General features: G+C 52.1%; 1 protein-coding gene across 3 annotated transcripts; it reads left to right on the top strand.

Moving 5' to 3' along the window:
- Positions 1-3,005: 3,005 nt before the first annotated feature.
- SEC14L2 (SEC14 like lipid binding 2) lies at positions 3,006-22,501 on the top strand. Of its 3 annotated transcripts, XM_059039488.2 has the most exons (12): positions 3,006-3,359; positions 5,524-5,599; positions 10,024-10,067; positions 10,471-10,530; positions 10,766-10,954; positions 11,995-12,090; positions 12,260-12,320; positions 12,716-12,799; positions 15,904-16,010; positions 16,093-16,232; positions 16,380-16,549; positions 21,358-22,501. In XM_059039488.2, exons 1-12 carry the CDS (start codon positions 3,306-3,308, stop codon positions 21,486-21,488), a joined length of 1,212 nt encoding a protein of 403 aa, XP_058895471.1. In that variant the 5' UTR covers positions 3,006-3,305; the 3' UTR covers positions 21,489-22,501. The 3 variants fall into 3 exon arrangements, with proteins under 3 accessions (XP_058895471.1, XP_066872226.1, XP_066872227.1); XM_067016125.1 differs by lacking the exon at positions 10,471-10,530 and having other exon boundaries at positions 3,184-3,359; XM_067016126.1 differs by lacking the exon at positions 5,524-5,599 and having other exon boundaries at positions 3,225-3,359.
- The last annotated feature ends 1,318 nt before the right edge of the window (positions 22,502-23,819 follow it).

The following is a 23,819-nucleotide window of genomic DNA, read 5'->3' as shown; positions in this document are numbered from 1 at the left end:
AAGTCAGTGAGGTTGGGCTGACTCCTGAAGGAACTAGGGAGCCATTGCAGACTCTTGAGTAGGGGAGCAACATACCTAACAGGGAGGGAGAATTGCCAGACCAGGACTGGGCGGATAGAGAAAAGGTGGGGATGTGGAGGAGGGAGTTCTCTTAGTAACCAGCCTGGAGGAGTTTAATTATAGATAATAAATATATAATAAATAAATAAATATATAATCCAGATTTTGATTCTATGATTTATTTGATCAGATTAGCCGCTCCATAGTGGGCTAGAGATAGGTAAATTTCAGTGGACAAAGGAGAAGTAGGCAGCCCCAGGGCCTGGGAAGGGCAGAGTGGAGGAAGGGTACTTCATTTAGGTCTTTATAGTGGGTAAATCCAGATTCCTTGAGAGAGGGGGCTTGTTTGGGGCTGGGGACTGCTTCCTGTTGGGTGAATGTTTTCCTTGTGCTTTCCTGGGAAGCCTCTCCAGGAAGTTCCCAGGCGAGTCCAAATCCCAGTCAGTGGGCACCTGGGAGCATTTGGCCTAGAAGCCCGAGACTTGGGTTCAAGTCACAACTGCAGGCACTCTCACATGACTGCCTCCCTCAGATTCCTCAAGAAGTCACCTGACCTACCTACCTTAGGGGGTCACCATGGGCTTGAATGACAAGCTAGGTCTGAAAGTGTCTTGTAGACTGTAAAGTGCTGAACCAACCTAAGCAGTCGTTCTGTTTTCCTTTCAGTAGGTCCTTCACTGAAAAGAACATCTTGCCCCTGGAAGGGTCTAATAGAAAGATCTCAGCCAGGCACGCAGCAAGGAAGTCGGCTGTGCCCTGCCCTGAGCCAAAGTCGATGAGTCTGTAACTAGGGCAGGACTGCTTGGACTGCCTGAAAATGCTTCAGAGGGGTGGGAGCGGGGGCCTCTCAACCACCAGACTGGACCCAAGACCCTCACTCTGTGCCTGGCTGCAGACCTCCATGGTGGAGGCCTCACCAGGTGCAGAGCGAAGTCCTCCCAAGTGTCTTTAATGGGCCTGCTGTAGCCTGCCTCTGCCTTCTAACCCAGAGAGCCAGGGGCGGTCTGCTTTCCACTCTCCTGGAGTGCAGAGTACAGAGGTGGCAGGGGTTTTGCTCTGGGAGGTGTGATGCTCACAGGCTCCTAGGCCTCACTCTGCATGAATTCCAGGCAGTAAGAGGAGGGCGCGACTCAGAACCTTCCATGGGCCAGGCACCCTGCGAAGCTCTCCACATCGGTCACGCTACTAATGACTGTGGGCAGGCCATGGCCTCTTTGGGCCTGTTTCCACGGCTGTTAAGTGAGGTGAGCTGCTTGGTCCCTGAATGATCTATGTTTGAGTCTCTTTCCCAGGGCTCCCCCAGGACCTAGCTCTGTGCCTACGGGAGTGTTTCTTGCATTCATTCATTCGTTCGCCATTCATTTATTGAGCAGCCCCTGAGTGCAGGATGCTGTGCCGGGGGGAGGGGCTTGTGGGGATTCAGGGGTGAGTAAACAGAGTCCTGTGCCCAAGGACCTCATGGTCTAGCAGGGCAGATGCTCTTAAGCAGGGCCACTTCAGGGTCCTGCTGGTCGTCCTGGCTCAATCCTTCTCTCCCCTCCTCTCTGGTTGTAGCCATGCTTCCTACCTACCACCAAAACTTTGCTCGTGCCATTGTGCCAGCATGGAATGAATGAATCTCCTTTCCATTTCTTTTCCATCCCAGATTTTTAGGGCCCAGTCCAATGTCGCTCCCTCCATGAAGCCTTCTAGGATTATTCCAACCCAAAGCAAATCCTCCCCCCTTAAGCTCCCAGGTACTTGCCGGCTCTCTTTGGGACATTTATCTCGTCCTTGTATTCTAGTTGATGGTGCCGGTGTCTTACCTTTGGGAGTGCAGGATGGCATCTGACTCATTTCAGGATCCCCAAAACAGCGCCTAGGGTCTGGCACGCAGTAGGAGGAAAGAATGGCCAAGGCACGTGACCAGCTGCTACCCTGGAGGTAGGATTAGAGTAGGAGAGGGGGGAACCCAGACAGAGAGGGAAGGCTGGTGAGCTCAGAAAGTAGGGAATGGCTTCATTGTATGGGGAAGGGGCATGGCAGGACAGTCAGATGGCACCTGTCCCGCAAATCAGACTTGCAGCTAGCTACATGGGAACCCACAGCTCCAGCCCCTGGGTGTGAGAGGGGGAAGCTGATAGATGGCCTGCTTTCATTGGGCATTGCTTTCACTGTGGCTTCCTTCATGTCCACCCTGCATCTCCACCCCGAGGCCGAAGCCTGGCCAGGCAGGCAGCAAAGGGAAGCTCTGCAGAGCGGACAAAGGAGTGGTCACATAGGGGAACCCTGTGCTAGGCACTGCCCTGAGTGCAGGGCAAGCTATGTACATTAGCTTGCTTTATCCTCTCATGCTGACTCAAGGTCCAGATCATCCAAATCCATTTAGTGAATGAAGAAGCTTGGATTCAGAGAGGTGAAGTTGCTCCCTGAAGTCTCATAAAAACAAGGGGAAGATTTAGGATTCAAACCCAGGTCTTCTGATTCCCAGAGAGGAAGCAATCCTCCATGCCAGCTGAGGGTGCCAGCACCTTATGAGCCTCTCAGAGAGCTGCAAAGGTCAGAAGCAGAGAACAGGGCTCTGGGAGAGGAGATGGGGGTCTGCGTTTTCTTATCCCCCCTCAGACTGCCTGCCCCGAAGGGGGAGGGGAAAGGCTGTTAACACTGAAAGGCCCCAAGCTGGGTTTGCAGCAGTGGTCCAAAATCCATGGCAGGACAGGAGGAGGGCAGGAGCCCCAGAGAGAAAAGGCCAAGGCCACTGTCCTGGAGGCACGGCGATGGCTAGACTTAGGGGACCTGGTCCCCTACAGAGGCATCAGTCAAGCTCCCTCCCGTATTGGAGGGAGAGGTCCAGCACCGTGGGGACCTGATCTTAGAAGAGCTCATTAGATAGCACCTAGTTGGGGACACTAAGGCCTAGAGAGAGTTCAGGTGTCTCCTCCAAGGTCACGGTGTGAGCTAAGGGTAAATTGGGGACTGGAACCCAGACTTCCTGTCCTTCTCATGTCTACCGGCCTTGGCCAGGGTTGGCACTCCTGCTCGCCTCCTGCTCAGGTCTCTGCTTCAGGAGGGCGGAGGGTACTCGCGTCAGATGCTCCTGCGCCCCCCGCATCTCTCCCTACTCCGCCCCCTTGGGATCCTTTAAGAGGCGGGGCTTGGCTGCCAACCGCGGCCCGGGCAAAAGGCTGGGACTTTACTCCCGTGGCGGAGAACGAGTCCGTGCTCCATCTGCTGCCGCAACCGCTGCGCCCGGAGCCTGGGCCACGATGAGCGGCAGAGTCGGCGATCTGAGCCCCAGGCAGAAGGAGGCACTGGCCAAGGTGAGCCCTCATCCCGGCCCGGCCCTGCCCCGGGCGATGGCCCCCATCCTCTGGAGGCAGCGGGCTAGGAAGGGGCTGGGTGGGGGGCGAGCGCGGGCCCGCGGCGGGCGGCGGAAGGAGCGGCAGCCACCGCACCGAGCGGTCCGCGGCCTCCCCCTCCCTCGCTCCCCTCCGTCCGCCGAGGGGACCCCGGGGAAGTTTGGCCGTCCCGACCCCAGCTGCGAGCGAGCCCTTGGTGCTGCCACCTGGGAAGAAGTGGTTGCTTTGGAAGCCCACGGAGGCAGCTGAGGGCACAAAGGCAACGTTCATCCTCGGGACTGGCAGCCGGGCCCTGGGGGCAGGGGCAGGGCCCTAGGTTTCCTCCCATTTCCGGGAGGTTTTCCTCTTGCAGGGGCAGTGGCACGATGGAAAGGGCCGGAGGGCTTCTTAGGAGACTTGCATGGCTCCTGCTCTGGCACCAAGTCTCTCTGCGACTTTGGGCAAAACCGGTCCTTCTCTGTTCGCTTCCTTGAGGAAAGGAATTGAGGAGGTTGGACCAGATGATGTGGAAATGAGCAGCTTCAAGTTCAAAGCCTAGGATCCTACCGGTGACTGACTGGGTTGGGGCTAGTTTGAGCTGAGACAAGCCCCCGACCCCGTCCTGCAACGCAGGCCCCTCCCTCAACCCAGGCCCCTCCCGGGCTGGGGACTTGGGCTGATGCTCTTCGGAAGGCAAGGAGGTAAGCCTGGCTTTGCCTTGGCACCTGGGCAGAGGAGGGGTCAATAGTTCCAGAGCCGGACCCTCTCCCACCAGCTGGACCTCCCCTGCTGCCCTTGGGGAGAGAGGGAAGGTTGGCTGTTCTTGGAGCTGGAGGTGTTTGGGTCCAGTCTTAAGGTCTGGAGGCTCCACAGCAGTTTTCCATTGCTGAGAAAGTGGTGGAGCGGGTGAGGGGCAGGTGTCTTCTGCCATGGTAGTGGGGCAGAGGCTCCAGTCCCATGGAGTTCTTGCCCCAGGCTGGGCCTCCCCATCCCAGGGAGGCCGGGTAGGGAGGTTTCAGATTTTACTGCTGACCTGCAGGGGAAGTCAGGCAGGGAAGGGATTAGGTGGTGATTAAACTAGATATCAGGGCCTGGGTAGTGTCCTTGGTAAGGGGTGGCTTCATGCCAGTCTCCCTGGGGGTCTGGGAGCTGTTTGGGGGATGGGATGGTTTGAGTCCCTGGCTGACCTAGGCAAGGGGCAGAGGTGGCGGGTCCTTATTGGTCCTCTCTGTGGCTGCCCTGTAGGTCAGTGACTAGGGAAAGGTGAGTGGCTGGGAGCAGGAGGCTTGGGGACAGCACAGCATGTGGGGGCATGCTCACCTACAGGGTAATGAGCAGTTGGAAGGGGCGTGGCCATCCTTGGAGTCACTGTCCAACTCTCTTGTTTGGCACTCCCTACACGTTCCCCCTTCATGGCTTCTGGCTGGAACTGTTCCCTCCACCTGGACTGCCCTCCTTCCTCCTCCTTCTGCCTTTGGAGTCCTTCAAGCCCAGCTCAAATGTCATTTTTTATATGAAGTAATGTGAGACCACCCTCTTCCTGGCCCCAGTCAGCATCAAACTCTTCCTTCCCTCTGCTCCCTGGACATATTGCTCACCATTCCATTACTAAGGGGACAGGCCATGGTGGAAAGAGTGCAGGCTCTGGCCTGGGACAGACCGGGGTTTGCAACCCAGCTCTGCTGATTACTAGCTGTCGACCTTGGGCATGTTACTTGGCCTCTCTGAGCTCTAATTACTTCATCTGTAAAATGGGAGCAGTAATATCTCTAGAAGAATGAATAAGCACCGAGGTAGGTGCTGGGCACATGAGGAATGCTTGGTAAACTGATGCTTTTAGTGTGGCACACCCCAGAGTGTCTACTGTGGTGGTTAGCTGGGGGCAGTTCTGCGCAGCCATCACACTGGAGCGTGTAAGTGCACACAGCCAGGCAGGGGCAGTGTCTTACTCCCTTCTCACCTCCTCCTGCTACTCAGCTCCTACCAGCATGACTGACAGAGTGTCCCATGCTGCCCAGGTGCTCAGCCAGTGTCTGCAGAGTTGACCCGTGTTGAGCAGGGGTCCAGCAAAAAACTCTATGGAGAGTCCCGGGCAGAGGGCGGTCAGGGTGGGACCTGCTATTCACCCAGCTGCCTCTCCCTACAGTTTCGGGAGAATGTCCAGGATGTGCTGCCCACTCTGCCAAATCCAGATGACTATTTTCTCCTGCGCTGGCTCCGAGGTGAGGAAAGAGGGGCTGTGGAAGGCTGGGGCAGGGTCTTGGGCTGGGGAACAGAATAGCACCCTCTGGAAACCCTGCCCAAGGCAATCTCAGAATCTGGAGTATTCAACCTTCAGAACCAAAAATGTTCTTGGCAATGATATAACCTCAACCCTCCTGTTGGACAGATAACGACACTGAGGCTCAGAGAGGTGAAGTAACTTGCCCCAAGTTGCACAGTGTTGAACTGCAGGCAGGGAGAGGACTAGAGCCAGGTCAGCTGACTCCCAGCCCAGTGCCCTTTCCATCCACTCGATGAATCTACTCTGCCGATGGATGTGGGGAAACACGTTGAGGAAAAGCCAAGAAAGGCCCCAAGCTTGTGGGAAGTTGGAGGCAGAGCCAAGTTTAGAAACAGAGTCTTGGCCCGTGGGAGAGACTGGCCCTCTCTGTGGCAGCTTGAAGGAGGGGCAGAGTGCACGAGGAACACAGGGGGTGGGGTTCAGCCTGACCAAGGTTAACAAAACTCCCCTCAAGCCACCATCTGGCTCCAGGGCCCTGAGATCTATTCCAGCTCTGCCCTGGCCTGGCTCTGGTGCCTGGTCCAGGGCTGAACATCTGTCCGAGGCTCCTCTCTGGGAGAGCAGGATGAGACAGGGTGCCCTGCCTATGGTAAGATGGGACATGACAGTGCTATGCCCATGGTGATGCAGTGTACACGTTTCTACTAGCATTAGGGTCAGACTCAACCCCATGCTCCAACTCCTGAAATCCTTCCGTTCTTTTCTTTCTCCTCCTCTCCTGTGATTCAAGTCATGTGCCACCCTCTCGGGTTCTTGTGACACACTTTTTTTTGGCTTTGTAGAAACTTTATTGCCAGACATAGAAATAATAGAGAAAATTCCTCTGTGTTAGATTAGCAGAGATTAAATCGTGATAACAGAATCAGAGCCCAAAATATTAAAGTATAAGTCATGGCCAATTACTTATTTATAGACACAGACACACACATGTATACCCTGCGAGTCTTGGGACAGGGGAAGAGATGTATTTTCCTTTTCTGTCCAGAAACTGAATAGAGCTGGCACACTCTTGAGAGGCTGCTAGCTAGCAGGCCCCCCAGAGCAGGCCCTGTGTGCCTCTGAAAGTGCCACTTGCCCTTTTCCCCCTAAAAAGCTGTGAACTCCCCCCCACCCCACCCACTCAGAGAGGGTGGAGAGGCAGCAAAGGGGCGGCAGTGGAGTCAGTCCAGAGCTGGAGGACATTTTGGCCCAGCCTTTGCTGAAGGGCTGTAGCTAGAAGGGGGTGGGTGGGGAGAGTGGGCAGACAGCGCTGTATTAAAGGGCCAGCTGCAAGATGATCAAACAAACTACCCAGCTACTGTGAGGTGGCGGAAGTGTGGTTTCAGAGAGCTGTTGAACTGAACAGCTTCGCAGCTCTCTTTTTATCTGAGAGAAGGCTGGCCTGGGGCCCTGGTTTCCCAGGCACCCCAACTCCCCAGTCCTGGGATAACCCCTCTCTTTGCAGGAATATAGAAGAGTGCAGTTATCCTCATTTGCCAGATGAGAAAACTGAGGCTCAGAGAGGAGAGGGCACTTAGCTGAGGGCACACAGCTAACGGGAAGCCAAATCAGGGCAGAAACCTAGAGCCCCTGATTCCCAGGCCATCGTCCTCTCCAGTAAGCCACAGCTGCCTCCTGAAACCAAGCTCTGCCTCTTCAAACCAAGGAAGTATCTCCTCTGCACTTTATTTGTGCCTCACATTTCCCTGGGCAGGAGCTCAGGCCTGGTTAGACTCTACTGTGAATTTCAATTAGGGTTTTTGTCGCCTTGCTTTTCTTTTCTTTTCTGTTTTTGCCACACCGCGCAGCTTGCGGGATTTTAGTTCCCTGACCAGAGATTGAACCTGGGCCCTCGGCAGTGAAAGCTCGAAAGCTTGGTGTCCTAACCACTGGACCACCAGGGAATTCCCCACCCCACCCCCTTTTTTTAGAGAAACCTTTTCTTTTTCTCCTTTTCATCTAAAGGAAACATTTGCAAGGCACATGCCAGCCGAATGTCTTTGTCTAATCTAGGTGTGAGTGAGCACTGAGTTCCTCCCTTTCTCCCTTTCCCCAACATGGGCTTGGCTTTCTGCTGGCCCCCAGGCCCGAGAGCAGGCACACAAATCACTGCTTCCCCGCCCCCCCCCCCCCCAGTGGGTCTGAGCTCTAGGCACCCCAGCGAGGGGCCTCAGATGGCAAGACAAAACGAGGAGGTGGAGGAAACCTGTGAGTCTGGCAGAGCAGGTCTGAGTCTCCTTGTTTTCCAGGACAGGACGAGATCAAATAAGAACCCAGGACAGCTTGCTCCCAGGCCAGCCTCTCTGGCAGTGCCCTAAGCCATGCTTTGAGCTGCCCCTGACCAGGGCGGCAGGAGCTCAGGAGAGGCATCAGGCCAGTACTGCCAGGGGCAATGGCAACTCGGGGAGGGCCCTAAAAGATGCTGGATGTTGGACCCCAGCAGCTAAAGGTTAACTGGAGAGCCTCCCTGAGATAAGGGGGCCCGAAGTTCACCACCACTCCTGTTCCCAAGGAAGATGACTCTCTTTACAGTTGGGTGTGTCCCTCCCATGGAGGATTCCCACCCTCAGGTCCAGCTGGGCTCCCCCATCATGGTAGCATGGTGCCTTGCATCTTCCACGTGTTTCTAGCTCACTGGATGATTTGGCTAGAGATGTGCAGTATCTTGTCCAAGGTCAAACAGGAAGAAGGTGGAAGGGCTGAGATGCAAACCCAGATTATATTCCTCTGAAAGCTGCCCGCTGCTGCTACAATGGCATGTGAAGGGTGACCATAAGAAGGAACTTCCCAAGAGGGAAGAATGCTTTTTTCTGCAAACGTGTGTCTAGCACACATGACAGGGTATGGCATTGGTCAAATCTCTTGTCACATCCTTGGGTGCAGGAGAGTGGACTAAATTTCAGGGCAGCAGAGTAAGGGAATGTGCTCTGCCACTCCCGAAGAGCAGTGATTAAGGGGCCAGTGACAGTCCAGAGGGCAGCCTGTCTGGCCCAGGTTCCAGGGCTGTCAGCAGATCTGGATGTCAATCAGACCCACAGAGGACATACAGCTGGGAGGGACAGTTCATAGGTCAAATGGCAAAATTGGTCAGAATCTGGATCTCAGAAACTCTTTAAAAGATGAAATGCAGGGGCTTCCCTTGGGGCGCGGTGGTTAAGAATCCACCTGCCAATGCAGGGGACACAGGTTCGAGCCCTAGTCCGGGAAGATCCTACATGCCGTGGAGCAACTAAGCCTGTGTGCCACAACTACTGAGCCTGCACTCTAGAGCTCGTGCGCCACAACTACTGAGCCTGTGCCCTAGAGCCCGTGAGCCACAACTACCGAGCCTGTGTGCCACAACTACTGAAGCCCATCTGCCTAGAGCCCGTGCTCCACAACAAGAGAAGCCACCACAATGAGAAGCCTGCACACCACAACGAAGAGTAGCCCCTGCTTGCTGCAACCAGAGAAAAGCCTGCCTGCAGCAACGAAGACCCAATACAGCCAAAAATTAAAAAATTTTTTAAAAAAAAGATGAAATGCAGCTGGCCATAAGATGAAATCTGATAGGGATAGATCCAGAAAACCACCTCTCAACCTATGGGGTAGAGGCTTCATAAGCAGCACAGGTGAAAAGGATTTGGGGGTTTCAGTTGACTGTAAGCTTCGCCTGAGTTAAGGGCCTGGCCTGTTGCTGAGAAAGTTCTTAGGCTTAATCGGAGAAGGGTAGGCAACACCTGTGCTCTGGACCACACACTTCAAGAGGGGCACTGGCAAACTGGAAAACATCCAAAGGGAAGTTGATGGACTTGAAACCAAGTTTTGAAGGATGGTTGAAGGATCCATGGACAGGCGGCATGACAGCAGGGAGCACGCAGGGTGGCAGCAGAGAATTTGCCAGCATCGGAAAGGTGGTCCTGTGGCTGAGGAAGCACCCCCGCCCCTCCTCTCTGAATGTCTCTGTAGAGGGTCTCTGCTCAGTACCACAGTGAGGGCTGTGTGCAAATGGCAGCTTGGATTGTTTGGGAGCAGATGGCCTTGGGGGGGCAGGGAGGTCTTTGTGTTCAAGTTTGAGCAGGACAGCATGTCAGGGTTTGTACATGAAAGAGTTGAGCCAGGTGAACTCTAATTCTGAAACTTTCTGGGAACCCTGGGAGGAGGAGGGCCCTCTGTGTCCCCCTGGGGTATGCATGGGTCCTTTGAGGACATGGCAAGGTTGACTGGAGGCTCATCTCCCCTCCATCCTACTAGAATGTTCTGCAGTCCTGCCTCAGATTATGTGGCTTCTATATGTGGGGTGATCTGAGAGTCAGCGGGCGTTCCAGCACAGGAGCAGGGAAATCTTCCCATCCTTGGGACCCAGGCTGCTATCCTAATCCTGAACATGTTTCCCTGTTACAGCAAGAAGCTTCGACCTGCAGAAATCTGAGGCCATGCTCCGGAAGGTGAGACCCATTTGGCTCCGAAGCCCACTGTTGCCTCCATTCCTGCCCATCAGAATCACGCCGTGCTTGGACTTCTGTCCACCCCCTCCAACCCCAATCACCACCTGTGGCTTATGTGACATATCTGAGTTATTAGCCGACCCGTACTGCCTTATCCTCCAGGACAAAGTGCATTCCCTTCCCTGGAAACAGAGCTTTCATAGTTCTGGGCCAGCCAAGAATTATAATCTGTTCTGCTGAGACCTCTGAAACAGGCACTTCCTTCTTTTCCATTCCTGCTGGTTGCCTTCTCGTGACTTACCTGTGGTCTGGTGGTATGTTTGTGCTGTCACCCATTGCTAGATGCCTGTTAAGGACCACCCCCTCCCCGCCCCACTTTTTTAAAGCCCTCGTGTGTTTGCAGCATGTGGAGGTCCGAAAGCAAAAGGACATTGACAACATCATGAGCTGGCAGCCTCCAGAGGTGAGAACAGATTATCCCACCCCACACCACATGAGGTCTCTTAGACCCACGATCTGTATCCTGGGTCTATGGGACTGGGACCCTCAGAGGAAAGAACTGACAATGCCAAGTCATTGAATGAGAGTATCCATTGGCACCCAGGGGCGGATGAACCCAGAGGAAGGCCCTGGACACTGGGAAGGTGTGGCTGCCCGGGGCCTGCTGACCAGGCGCCCCCATCTCTGTCTGGGCCCAGGTGGTCCAACAGTATCTCTCAGGGGGCATGTGTGGCTACGACCTGGATGGCTGCCCCATCTGGTATGACATCATTGGACCTCTGGATGCCAAGGGTCTGCTCCTCTCAGCCACCAAACAGGACTTGGTCAAGACCAAGATGCGGGACTGCGAGCTGCTTCTGCGGGAGTGTGCCTGCCAGACCAAAAAGGTGAGGGAACCAGCGTGGCTGAAGAGGAGTTACGCCTGGTGGAGGTCGTCACGCAGAAGTGTGGGTGTCACACATAGCTTTAAGGGCAGCTTTAGGCCCCAACGTTTAGATTTCATAGACCAGTGAAATTGCAGAGTTTTAGGGACTGATCTATGTTACCGAATTTTTATTTTTCCAAGTAAGGACTTAGAAAACACTAACCATCTATTATTGCCATAATTAACCCACCAAACTATAGGGATGGCATTGTCTCAGAATAAAGGGCCGTCCTTTAATTGAGTAAAGTTTAGCTTCATAGAAAACATGCTTCATTATCATTACTTTTCTTCTGTTATCTGGGCACCAGAGGAATCCTTGTCAGGGACCACCCTATCCTTGGACAAGTATTTGGGTGCCACGGGTGTCAGTGAGCTCAGATTCTGTGCTTTCCTAACTCTGAATTCAGACAAAGCTAAGGACAGCTGATTCTCTTACTGAAAAAAGACTGAAGAGCGAGGCGGAGCTGCCATGGTCCTCTCCCCTGCCCTCCTCCTCAGCAGTTGTAAAGATCCAGTGAGACCATGTGATACGTTTAGGGACATTTCAACAGTGTCATCCACATTCACTGAGAACCTAGTGTGCTCAGAGGCCCTGTGGGGCTGGGCATGCAGAGAAGTGTTAGAGATGCACCTTAAGGGCTTAGGTTGGACAGAGAGCATCTGTGCCTGTGAGATGAGTGGCTGCACGGGGTGCCGAGGACGAGGGGGGCCACCGGGTCAAATTGCAGAACAGAAGGGACTTCAGATGTAATCTAAGTTCACCCAGTTGTTTACTGGATGAGAACACGGAGATCTAAATGGGAAGGGTGACTTGTCTAGGCCACAATTCCTGCCTGGGGTAATTATCTCGATTTGGAAAACCCTAGGTACGGCCCTGCCAGATCTGGTTGCAGTATGGGCACAGGGTACAATCAGCATTTTCCCTGAACTGGGATGGGCTTCTGTGTGTGTGTTGTGTGGGGGGCAGCCTGATGTGCCTTTCTGTTCCTCTGTCCCCTGCAGACAGGGAACAAGATAGAGACCATCACCCTGATTTATGACTGTGAGGGGCTTGGTCTCAAACATCTCTGGAAGCCAGCAGTGGAGGCCTATGGAGAGGTGAAGGCCAGGGCTGGGGGGTGGTGGGAGGGTGAGAGGTGAGGGTCGGGGGTGTGTGTTGGGAGGGTGGGTCCCTCTGCTAGGAGGCCCTGTGAGGTGGGGGAAGCCAGAGGAAGCAGGGCCTCCCTCCCTGGCACAGAGTTCTGAGCCCACTGGATTCTTTCCACAGTTTCTCTGCATGTTTGAGGAAAATTACCCTGAAACACTGAAGCGTCTTTTTGTTATTAAAGGTAAGTTGGCAACTACCTGTGATGAAGCCCAATGGGAAAGAGGGGCCAAAAATATTACTGGGACAGATTAAGGACAGTGAAATAGAGTGAGCCGAAGTTGGGGTGGAGAGCGCGGTCTTAGGACCTGTTCAGAAGACCGACCCGTGATGTACGCAGACTGCTTTAGAATTGACAAAGCTTTTAGTATTTGTTACCTCCTTCGAGCCACCCAGCCCCGTGAGAAAGGAAGACCATGCCCGCTGTACAGAAAGGAAAGCCGAGCTTCACATAGGGCTGCCTGTGTGGGCTCCACAGCACCAGGGAATGCGTGGCCCGACATTGGGGGCTATGGTGGACACTGTTAGGGACAGAGTGGGGACTGCTCCCGGCCTCACATGGCCTGGTCTCTGTTCCAGCCCCCAAGCTGTTTCCTGTGGCCTATAACCTCATCAAACCCTTCCTGAGTGAGGACACTCGTAAGAAGATCATGGTCCTGGGGGGTGAGTAGCCCAGACTCTCGTCCACTCCGCGGCATGGCTGCAGTCCCGCTGGGGATGGCGTTAGAGGTGCGGCCAGAGCTGCCAGGGCAAAGGCTCCCTCTGCTGGCTTGGGAGCAGTGGGACCCAGGAGCAGGCTGGGCCCGAGCTAGGGGCTTCCTGTCTGTTTTCCTAATAACTCTTTCTCTCAGACACTCTGGAGAAATTCAAAGATGAATGGAATGCCAGTCCTTGTCCTCAATGAGCTTGCAGTGAAACAGGAGACCTTTAAGAGAACGCTAGGACACAAACTAGAAAAGGCACTAGATGCGGGAGAGAAGGGAGGTCACAGGAGCAGAGGTTGCTTTCAGTTGAGGGCAAGTACGCATGGATTCATTGGATGGGCACCTGCTGTGTGCCAGGCCCTGGACTAGGTAGGTGTCAAGGCCACAAAGGTAAGACAGAGTCCCTTGAAGAGCTTGTGGCATCTCGGAGAAGGGAGACACAAACAGATGTGTATCAGCACGAGATGTTACATGTAAAAGAAAGGAGTTGAAAAGCCCATGGGAACACTGAGCAGGGGCGCTCACCCCGCCCAGCCTGGGGAGGCGGCGATGCCTCCTTCAGCTGCGAGCTACGGAATGAGTAGGGTAGCCAGGTGAAGCAAGGCAGGAAGCTGTGGGGCAGAAGGAAGAACACTGAGCAAAGACCTTACACACCATGGTACGGGTAGCTGAAGAGGAAGCACGGCAGGGTGTGCAAGAGATGATGTGGAGAGGGAGCCAGGTGCCAGGAGCTGGGTCGCAGAGAATCCAGGGCACTGTGTCGGGAAGCTGGGACACGACTCTACAGGCCACTGGGCACCAGAGAGGAGTTCGTGAGCCGGGGCAGGGTGTGGGGTACCAGGACCTGATTCTCAGGACAGATACCAGTTTGTACACCGCGGCCACAGCCCACGCACCAGGTGTTGCAAGCCTGAGCTAGGGCGGGGCTGTAGGGATGGAGAGGAGACGGTGGATTTCAGATTTCCGTAGGAAGTGGAACAGCAGAACTCAATTGACTGGATGTAGGAAGAGAGGAAGAGAAATCTAGAATGGCTCCCTGGTATCTGGCATGAGTGACAGCATTGCAGTCATTCTGATGCAGTTAGTTCCACTGGGGAATAATACAATCAGAAAGAAAGGCTTGAAGTTGAGTTCTAGGAGTCTGTGAGATGTACACATGTTGGGGATGCCTGGGCCTGAAGCTTAGCGGCAAACTCCAGTCTGGAGATTTGGAGTTTTAGATAGAGGCAGCAGCTAAAACCTTGAGAGGAGGTAAGACTGCCCACAGAACGGAGGCTGAAGCCTGGGGAATATCCAGGCTCAAGGGCATGAAGAGAAAGAAGAGCCCACCAGGGAGTGGAGAAGCGATTGCGAGGTTGGCGGGGAAGCGGGCAGACGGACACTGGATAGGCAGGGCAGCAGGAGAACATCAGGGGACGAGGGGAAGCCAGCAAGGAAGACCCATGGGAATCAAGCCAGCCAGAGACAGGTAGGAGTCGAGTTTGGCTGGAGCGTGATGTGGGGTGGTGGGAGAAAAGCCTAGAAAGGTAGATTGGGACTGGCTCGTGGATGGCTTAATGCCACCTGTGGAGTTGAACTGGGGGTAGGGAACTCTGAAGGTTTCTGAATGTTCACCTTCAGGCACCACGTTGAAAGTGGAGGTTTTCCAAATGTGTGCTGAGCCTGGGTGTGGTGCAAAGCAGTCTGGAAAGCACAGGACTTCTGGGTGCTGGTCCTGGCTCTAGTGCAACAAATTCTGTCCTTGTAGCCTCAGTTCCTCTCTGTGAGATGGGAAGAATCCTCTTGGCCTTATTCCAACCCTCCAGCTGAACTGGGTGAAGAAACACAAAATCTAAGGAAAAGGCTCTAATGATTTTTGGCTTTTCTGTGGCTGCCACCCACCATGAGCATGAGCCAGTTCGGTTTCCTGGCAGCGGGTCTGCAGAGGAGGTTCAGGCAGTTCCCCCACCCACACCTGAAACCTTTTCAACCAAATCCGCCTCGGGCTGGGAAGGTACAGGATCTTCAATAGAGGAGGGGAGAAATTCACCCTGGGCTGGTCACTGGTACTCAGCACAGATTAAAGCACCCTGGAGTTGCATGGTCTCAAGTCCCTAGAAATCTGAAGACTGGGAGACCCTGGACCATCCCTGTGGGTTTACGGGCAGCACCAGCCACAGCGGATGCTCGGTGGTACCCTGTGATCTGGAGCTGCTCCCTATATCTGGTCTCTGTTGTCAGCACGGAAAGGTTTCCAGTATCAAAATACTGTCCTTGGCTGATACTTGTTTAGGAATCTGGCAGAGAAGTGGGTCTCAGCCTTGGTTGCACTTGAGGCAAACTCTCCTAGTCAGGAAAGGGCTTGGTTATTAAAAAAAAAAAAAAAAAAAGAGCCAAATCACTGGTAGCCAAACAGCCTACAAAACGAGCAGAAGTGAAACTGTGGCTGGGGTAAAGCCAAGGGAGCCCATGTAAGGAGTCAGTCTACAGTGATGCATTCATTCAATAAATCACGAGTGAGCACAGTAGTTGACAGTGGTCATGCCCTCACGCTCAGTCTAACTAGGGCAGATCACGTTGACTGCCCTCCTGCCTGCCACATGTACTGTTCCCTCTGCATGGAATGCCCTTCCCTCCTTTCTTTATTCCCTCCTGCTTGCACTTCAAATATTTGTATCCCTTTCCTGGTAGTGATAATACACTCTCATACAGGTAGGGCATTTTACAGTTTACAACAAACACCCTCTCAAGTACTTGGTTCACTTCACTCCCACCATAACCTTGCAGGGCAAGAGGAACTAGGCTCAGAAAGAAGTGATTTGCCTCAGGTCGCTTCGCTGGCCAGAGGCAGTGGGGAGAGGACCTCTGTCTCCTGCTTCCTGGTCCAGAACAGGGCAGTCATCTGGGTGACAGCTCCTCTTGAACCCCCTGCAGAGCTGTGCGCACGTCCTGTGCTCCCAATGCCCGTGTTTTGTGTGCAGGGGCAGACGGGTTTTTTCTGCCTCTTTTGTGTAGACTGCCAGGGCTGTGATGAAATCCTGCCTAGTGGTGATCATTTTTCTCCTTCCTTCCCTCTCCTGCCAGCAAACTGGAAGGAGGTTTTACTGAAATATGTCAGCCCTGACCAGCTGCCTATGGAGTATGGGGGCACCATGACTGACCCTGATGGAGACCCCAAGTGTAAATCTAAGGTATGGGCTGCCAGGGGCTGGAGGTGACCAGGGACGCCTGGCTCAAATGCACATTCCAGCTCACTCCGTGCTCTGCTTCTAGATCAACTACGGGGGTGACATCCCCAAGAAGTATTACGTGCGAGACCAGGTGAAACAGCAGTACGAACACAGTGTGCAGATTTCCCGGGGCTCCTCCCACCAAGTGGAGTATGAAATTCTCTTCCCAGGCTGCGTCCTCAGGTAGGGTTCTGGACCGTTCCAGGAGACCTGAGCCTTCTGGCCGTAGGTGCTGGGGGTGGGCTGGGGTGGGAGAAGCCCTGGTGGCAGGACCCCAGAGAGGGCACATGCAGACAGAATCATGTCTAAGTGGGTGGGTGTCCCCTGCAGGTGGCAGTTCATGTCGGATGGTTCGGACATCGGTTTTGGGATTTTCCTGAAGACCAGAATGGGGGAGCGGCAGAGGGCAGGGGAGATGACAGAGGTGCTGGCCAACCAGAGGTACAATGCCCACCTGGTCCCTGAGGATGGGACCCTCACCTGCAGCGATCCTGGCATCTGTAAGTCTCTCTGTCTTGGCTCGAAGCCCCCTGCTCTAGCTGTCTGCCTGGGAGGTCCCTCTTTCTCCATGGATTTAAGTTCTCACACTGTTAGAACTAGAAGTGGAGCTCCATCAGTTTCAATCTCTCTTGCATAGGTGAGGAAACCTAGGCCTGGAGAGGTGAGATGACAGGCTCAAGGTGACCTGGTCCAGGTGTAACTGGGGCTGTGACTGCCATTAGACATTTCCTGGGGATGCGCCCTCCCCAGACATCAGAGAGGCAGAACGCATTACGCAGGTGTAGGGATCACAGGGTGAGCAGAGTGCTGACAAACCTAGCCTTGACTCTGCTGAACTTCACTCATCTCCAGGTTGATCAAAAAATGGCCACAGAACATGAACAGGAAGTTTACCCAAGAGGAATAAGAATGGCAAGTAGGCATTTGAAAAGGTGTTTAACCTCACTTAGCTTTTCAATATCGATTATATTCCCTTTGACTCAGCAATTCTACCTCTGGAAATTTATCGTACAGAAATATTTACACAAAGACACAAAGATATAGGTACATGGATGTTCAGCTTGGGAAACTGAACACTGTCAGTTTGGGAAACTAACAATAAACTAAATGGTCTTAAGAAGGTCTTGTTAAATGAATTATGGTCCATCCATATAATGGAATACAATATACACATTAAAGAGAATAAACTGACATATAAGATGTCTGATACATGTTAAAAAAAATAAAGCATGAGACTTAGCATATATGGTTTATACTCACTTTGGCTAAAAAAGGTCAAAAGAATTCTAGGGTTGGCCGCTTTCGCCTTCTGAGATGGCCCACACTCTGTCTGTGGAGTATGTTTCTCTAAATAAATCCACTTCTTACCTATCAAAAAAAAAAAAAGAAAAGGAATTCTGGGGACTCTGCTAACGCTAATGGTGGTTATCTCTGGGGTGGTAGGAAGCTTATAGAGGGCTTTCGTTTCTTTATACTGGCCCTGCAAATACAGTTTATGTTACAAAGAACATGTACTACATTTATAAGCAGAAAAAATCACATACACGCACACACAAACCCCCCATCAAATCTCCAGTTTCCTCTCTGTCTGAGCCAAGGGGCCAGGCATGGAAAATCAGTGACAGCAAGGGCTTTGTCATCAAGCTGAGATGGACTTGACCACTGACTAGTCCTTAGGCAAGTGACTTGGCCTCCCTGAGCTTCAGTTTCCTGATTGCTACAATGGGGATCAAATTCTGTACCTCATAGGGACACCTGATGATGAAATGCGATCAGGTCTGTGCAGCACTTAGCGTAATGCCTGCCATGCAGCACTCAGCACACTGTGGCCACCATTATTATCATTAGGGCAAAACCTGGGGGAGAAGGGCCACTGGGGAGATAGTGCCAGAGATGGGAGAAGCCCTGTGCCCTATTTTTATGGCAGCACTGCCAGAAGTCTGAACTAGCCCCACAGATGTCTTGGCCTCTGTACTTGTCCACACCATTGCCCCAACCTCAGATCCTGTGTCCTCCCTCACAGCCCAAGCAACCTCAGTCTCCACTGCCCCCTCCTCACATATACTCTGTGGTCTGGCTCCCCAGGGAGGAAAAGTATTCTTGGTAGCGAGCTGCTGGGTCCTGAGGGAAAAGGTGGTATACTGTGTGCTTCATCAAGAACAAGGCTTAGCACCAGCCCAGACACTGTCATCCTCAGAGCATAAAGCATTTTGTACATATAAGCTTGAATTTCTCTTTTAAAGGACAGGGAAGCTGAGGTATAGAGAGGGGATGTTATCTCTCCCACAGTGTAGCCTGCATAGACACCAAGAAACGGAGACAGGAGAGAATCCTAGGGTCCCGGTGCAGGATCTCGTGACCATAGACTACCCTAGAGATGATCATGTGACAGAGGAGAGAGTGGGGTCCCAGACCTGCGAAGTAATTTACCCAAACTCAGTAGCAGCACCCAAACCGTTTTCCAGCACTGCCCACTACCTCTCTGTAGTACCATGAACCCTTTAACATAATCAGGCTTAGGTCTGCAAATCCCAAATTATAGTTCCACTTGGATACATTCCCAGATGGAATGTTTATCTGCCTGTGGGGCCTTGACTGGTAGCTGCTTATTGTCCATTCTCAGGAGGTGAAAAGGCCACAGCATCCATGCCCCCTGCCCAGGTATAAAGACAACCAGGTGGGGTCGGCTGTTGCCTGGGCCATGGCTCAGGTTAGAGCTGAGCCCAGTGAGAACCCAGTGTTAGGTTATAAGCTCACCTGCGGGAGGGTGATGCACTTGGAGAACCAGGCGACCCCCTGCAAAGTCGGACATAATCACCCAGTGGAGAAATTAAAACTGTGTGCCAGCTTCCAATGCTGAGAGCACATTAACCCTCCCTTGGCTGCTCTGGTCCTTTCCCAAGCATACTCAGTTACTAAGAACCAAAGTTTGAACTGATTCCACTTTTTTTTCTCCCAACTAATATTTCCTGAGGTCCTGAGTGTAGAGTACTCTTCTAGGAAAGAAAAAGATTCAGAAAAAAGATCTGGAGCATGCAATGTGGTCTAGAAGAGCTGAAGCACTGTAGGAAGGTTAAACAGCCCCTCTAGGCACCAGAAGACCCGGTTTCTGAGTCCAGCTTTGCCAGTAACTCTCCAAGTGTCTCTAATTAGATTTTGCTCTCTTTTTCCTTAAAATGAGGGGAGTAGGCTAGAGCAGATCTTAATCTGGGGTCTGTGACTCCCCAGAGCAGTGATTCTAAATCTTTAAAGACCAAACACCTCCCTTTTATAAATAAGTGGTGTCTAATGTCCCCTTTACAACTCTGAAATGAAATTCATAGATATTATAACCACCTACACACATAATTAAAAAGTCAATATACTCTCCTATCTGGAATATAAAAGAGAAATAAAAGGACACTAAGAATATATATGTTTTCTCAATACATAAATGAGAAGGCACAGTTACCCACAGCTCCTCCTCTCTTCAGAATGGTAACTTTCCCATTGGGAACCACTGCCCCAGAAGGTCCATGATGGGCTCCATGGGATCTGAAATTGTATGCTTTCATCAGATGATCAGGGAGGTCTGTTCCCCAACAGAAGTGAAGGAGCCCTAACCTGGAGGATCTCTGGGGCCTCTACAAGTCTATGAGTACATGATTACTGTCAAAATGACCCACTTCCCTCGGGCCTGGGCATCACAACAGCCCCTTCCTTGTTTCTGAGGGCAGAACGTCATGCTAGGCAGAGTCATCTCAATCCTGGTGCTTGGTCCAAGGAGCTCAAAGACTTCTTCTCTAGCATGACTGATCTGGTTGCTAAGGCTCTGTCATGCAGGTCAGAGAGGAAGCTTCCCTCTTTCCAGAGGCACCATTGGTCCTGAAAGACCTCTGGCTCAGAGAGAAAATCAATGACTATTACTCACTTCACACCGTGAAGAAAAGGGTGAGTTGTGTGTCTCCCCTCAGTCTAAAACTATGCATTTTATCCAGGGGCAGAAAAGGGGAAAGGTTAAATCTCAGGATTAAATGCACAGGGTTTGTTTGGCTGGGAAAAGTTAGAGAAGACCAGGATAGGGAAGGGGCAGAGCTAGTGTTTTTGTTTTTCCACTCTTCTTTGGAAGGAGTGTTTGACTGGAATGGAAAAACTTCTCAAAAAAAGAAGGGTTAGATTAAAAGCAGTCTGTTCCTTGGCCAAGGGTTGGAAGCCTTTTCTGCCAACTGCATGCCCATTTTCTCTCCCCAGAGGAAACCACTAACAGATCTTGTGTATTATCCTACCAAATATTTTCCATCTCTTTAGAAGCATTATGTGTTTCCATAATATACAGGACATGTGCCCACCCATATACATTCATAAGAATTATATCTGTTATTCAGTGTATATTTGAAGGAATTTTGAAATTGTAAAACTTGTCAAGGTAGGTAGACCAAAGCCAAAAAAATTTTTTTTACATATATTAACAAAAATGTTAGAAATGGTTTACAAATTGTTCTGCAACTTGCTTTTTTTAGCCTAAGGATATACTGTCATTAGTTTCCCCAGTTACTTCTATGAAGCTCACCTCTTTCTTTTTATACAGAATAATATTTCAATAAAAACTTTTAAAGCAATTCTTCTTTGAACATTTTAGTTTTCCTCATCTTTTATTACTACAAATAGGGGTGCATTGAGCATCTTTGTCCATTTATCTTTCTGTGGGATAAGTTTCTGGTTCAAAAGTTTGCATATTTTACCTTTTGTCAGAAACTGAACAGGATTAGGCTTTCTAGGGCCCAAGTCAGGCAGCAATGCAGGCCAGAGGGAAATTCCAGCTCCATCCCTTCCTCACTGTGTGACACAGTGACTTTCTTTTTATATAACACAATACTAATGCTGAACTCAAGAGTTATTGTGAATAATATATATAGATTGCCATCCCAGTATTAAGTCACATAAATAGCCATTGTTACCATTACTATTATTATTATTATAACTCCTGCTGCAACTAATTCTACTCCCTCCTTTCAAGACCCAGTTCAAGCTCTAACTCCTTTCAAAAGCCTTTCACATGATTTCAGTCTACAGGGCCTCCTCCTTCCAAGCTGTTACAGACGTGACTGTCTCTGCCACTCATGTGGCACTTGGCATGTTCTGACTTATATATTTTTCTCTTCATGAACATCTTGTAACCCAGCTAGACTAGGTTTCAGGTGAAGGACCATTGCTTATGCTGCCTTCAGCCTCATTACCTACCACACTGCCTTGCTCAGTCAACCAAAATCACTGTCTCTAAGCTCTTTGTCAGAATTGCCTGAATGTCTGTTTTTTTCCCTCCCCTCAGATGTCCTGCGGTTTGACAACACTTACAGCTTCATTCATGCAAAGAAGGTCAGTTTCACCGTGGAGGTCCTGCTTCCAGACAAAGCCTCAGAAGAGAAGATGAAACAGCTGGGGGCAGTCACCCCAAAGTAATGCCTCCTCCCACAGCAGGCCTGGCTCCCTCAGCGTCTCCCTGTCAGTTTCTATCCCTTGTAGCAGTCATTTTCCCAGCACTCTGACGCCCAAAGAAACTGGGCTAGAAGAAAGACCTCGGGGCTGGACCTGGGGAGCCTTCATTTCAGAATTAGGAAGATGGAGACTACCTGGAGTGGGCCTCCTTGCCTCTCAAATTACTAAGGAGTCCCCAGGGGCTGGGCACCGTGACAGCATCTGTCTTACAAGCTGTGCCAACTTCACCTGTCCAGTGACAGATGAGACAGGAAGACGGGTACCATGGGGTGGCAGGGAGGAAATTAGGAAAAAGGGGAGAGATTGAGACCTAACACTTCAGGGAAGCCAGCTGCAGGGGAGGAACTTGCTCCCAAATGAACATGTAAGTCTAGATCATAATGAGGAATAGCAAGGTAGCCGGTTGCTAGAGTTATGGTGGGGGGTCTGAGGCTCTTCTGAACTTTCTACCGAGGCTAGGATCGTTTGGCTTTTCCCAGGTCTCGGGAGGGGGCCCGAGTCAGCATAGGTCTTCCCTTTCAAGGGTAGACAGGCAGGCCTCTCCCTCACCTCGAGGAATCCAGCAGTTCCTGGGTCCCACTGGCTGCCTCTTTAATTACTAATGATTGTCAGTGACTCAGAGCTTCCTGGGACAGTCAGCTTTGGTACCCAGCCACTGTCCTTCAGTGCGAACAAAGCACAGGGAAGTTACCTCCAGGGATCCCAGCTCCGTGAAGGGCGAGGGAGGCTGGCGGTGGGTGTGAGTCCTGAAGCTTCCACTCCTCAGAAACCCAGGCCCTGACCCATCCTGGGGAGATGGTCTGGCCAAGCTGAGGTAGCAGGAGTCAGGGGCAAGGCTGGCACTGACAGGAGGCCCCGAGGCCGCATGGGTCCCAGCCAGACCCCTCAGGAGGATATCCCGACTTTGGTTTACAGCGCTTTGTTAGGAAAAGTAACCAATGAATAAAGAACGTTCAGCGCGCAGGGCGTGGAAGTCAGTGACAGTTCCTCACACACGCAAACTTCCGCCGTGGGGTGCTAGCTTCTCACCGTCAATAAGCGGAACGCATGCGCAGAAGCCATCTGCTAGTCTCCTTCCATGCGCTGACGGCGTCCCGACGGCCTGCTCGCCTCCTGATTGGCCCAGCTGGTGGGCTGTCTTCCGCCATCTTTGCTAAGGGCACTAAGGGTGCACCTGACCACCTTCACGGCCAGGACGGAGGCCCCGCCCAACTCGGGCTTCTCAGAGCGCGCCAAGTAGTGCGGGTCTGGCAAGCGCGCGCGTCGCCTGCGGTGGGCCTGGATTGGGAGGGTCACGGAGAAGCGACGATCACGTGGCTTTAGGGACCGTCTCCTAATTCCGCGCAGGCACTGCCAGTGTTTCCGGGGTTGAGGATCAGTTTGAGTCGCGATCCCAGCTTCCTGCGAGATCACAGCTGACCTGGCTGCCCTACATGATCCTTCAGTGATGAAGACTCCCAGGGCTGAAACCAGGGACCTCAACAGGGAGGCTGTGACCTTTATTTGATGATAATAAAGCTAATTCTTTAATGAGCGCCTCCTGGGTACCAGGCAAAAGCCCTGTGTTTATCGCCTTATTGCAAGGATTCAAGGAAATAATACATTCAGAGCGCTTAGAAAGCCTGGTACAAGTGTACGCTCAGTAAATTTTGGCTACTCTTATTTTTTACAGACGTGACTGACAGTTCATAGGCGGCACAACTGGCATTTGAACCCAGGACTGCCTGTCTTTAAAGGCTGGGCCTTTGCTCGCTGGTACCCCCAAGGATTCATAGGGCTTTAGTGAAGTGCACTTATTCCTCACATGGGTAAACTGAGGTGCAGCAGGGGAAGAGTTTCCTCTTTAGTAATCAAACCCCACGTCCTCTCATTCTGTTCTGCTCATTTCCCTGAAGTCTTGTACCCCAACCCTGTTTCCCTGGCCTCATTCGTTCATTCGTGGTCCTGCCCCGAAGAGGCTCGGTCCAGTTAGACTCCAGTGCTTGATAGATGAGCATGGGGTAGGGACTCTAAGAGTCCAAGCATCCACGTCACCAGGGTTCTCACCATTCGCTCCTCCAGCCTCATTTACTCAGCTCACCTTAGGAGCATGGGAACTGGAGCTGCACTGCCTGGAGTCAAATGCCGGTTTCACTACTCAGCAGTCATATGTCCTGGGAAAGTGACCGATTAATATTTTTCCTGTGTCTCTATTACTCGTCAGTAAAATGGGGGGGGGGGGGGGGGCGGTGTCCCAGGCTGGTGGGAGGGTTTAAAGAAGTAATCCATCTAGAGTCTTTAGCCAATGGTCTGGCC

Source organism: Kogia breviceps, chromosome 15 (genome assembly GCF_026419965.1).
Source record: "Kogia breviceps isolate mKogBre1 chromosome 15, mKogBre1 haplotype 1, whole genome shotgun sequence".
Classification (NCBI taxonomy): Eukaryota; Metazoa; Chordata; class Mammalia; order Artiodactyla; family Physeteridae; genus Kogia; species Kogia breviceps.
Note: the sequence above shows the minus strand (reverse complement) of the source record. Positions and strands in the feature narration are given on the sequence as shown.

Coding starts and splice junctions, on each gene's coding strand:
- SEC14L2 (XM_059039488.2), top strand. CDS start 3,306: ATGAGCGGCAGAGTCGGCGATCTGAGCCCCAGGCAGAAGGAGGCACTG. Junction 10,068..10,470: donor CTGAGGCCATGCTCCGGAAG/GTGAGACCCATT, acceptor GTGTGTTTGCAG/CATGTGGAGGTCCGAAAGCA. Junction 10,955..11,994: donor GTGCCTGCCAGACCAAAAAG/GTGAGGGAACCA, acceptor TGTCCCCTGCAG/ACAGGGAACAAGATAGAGAC.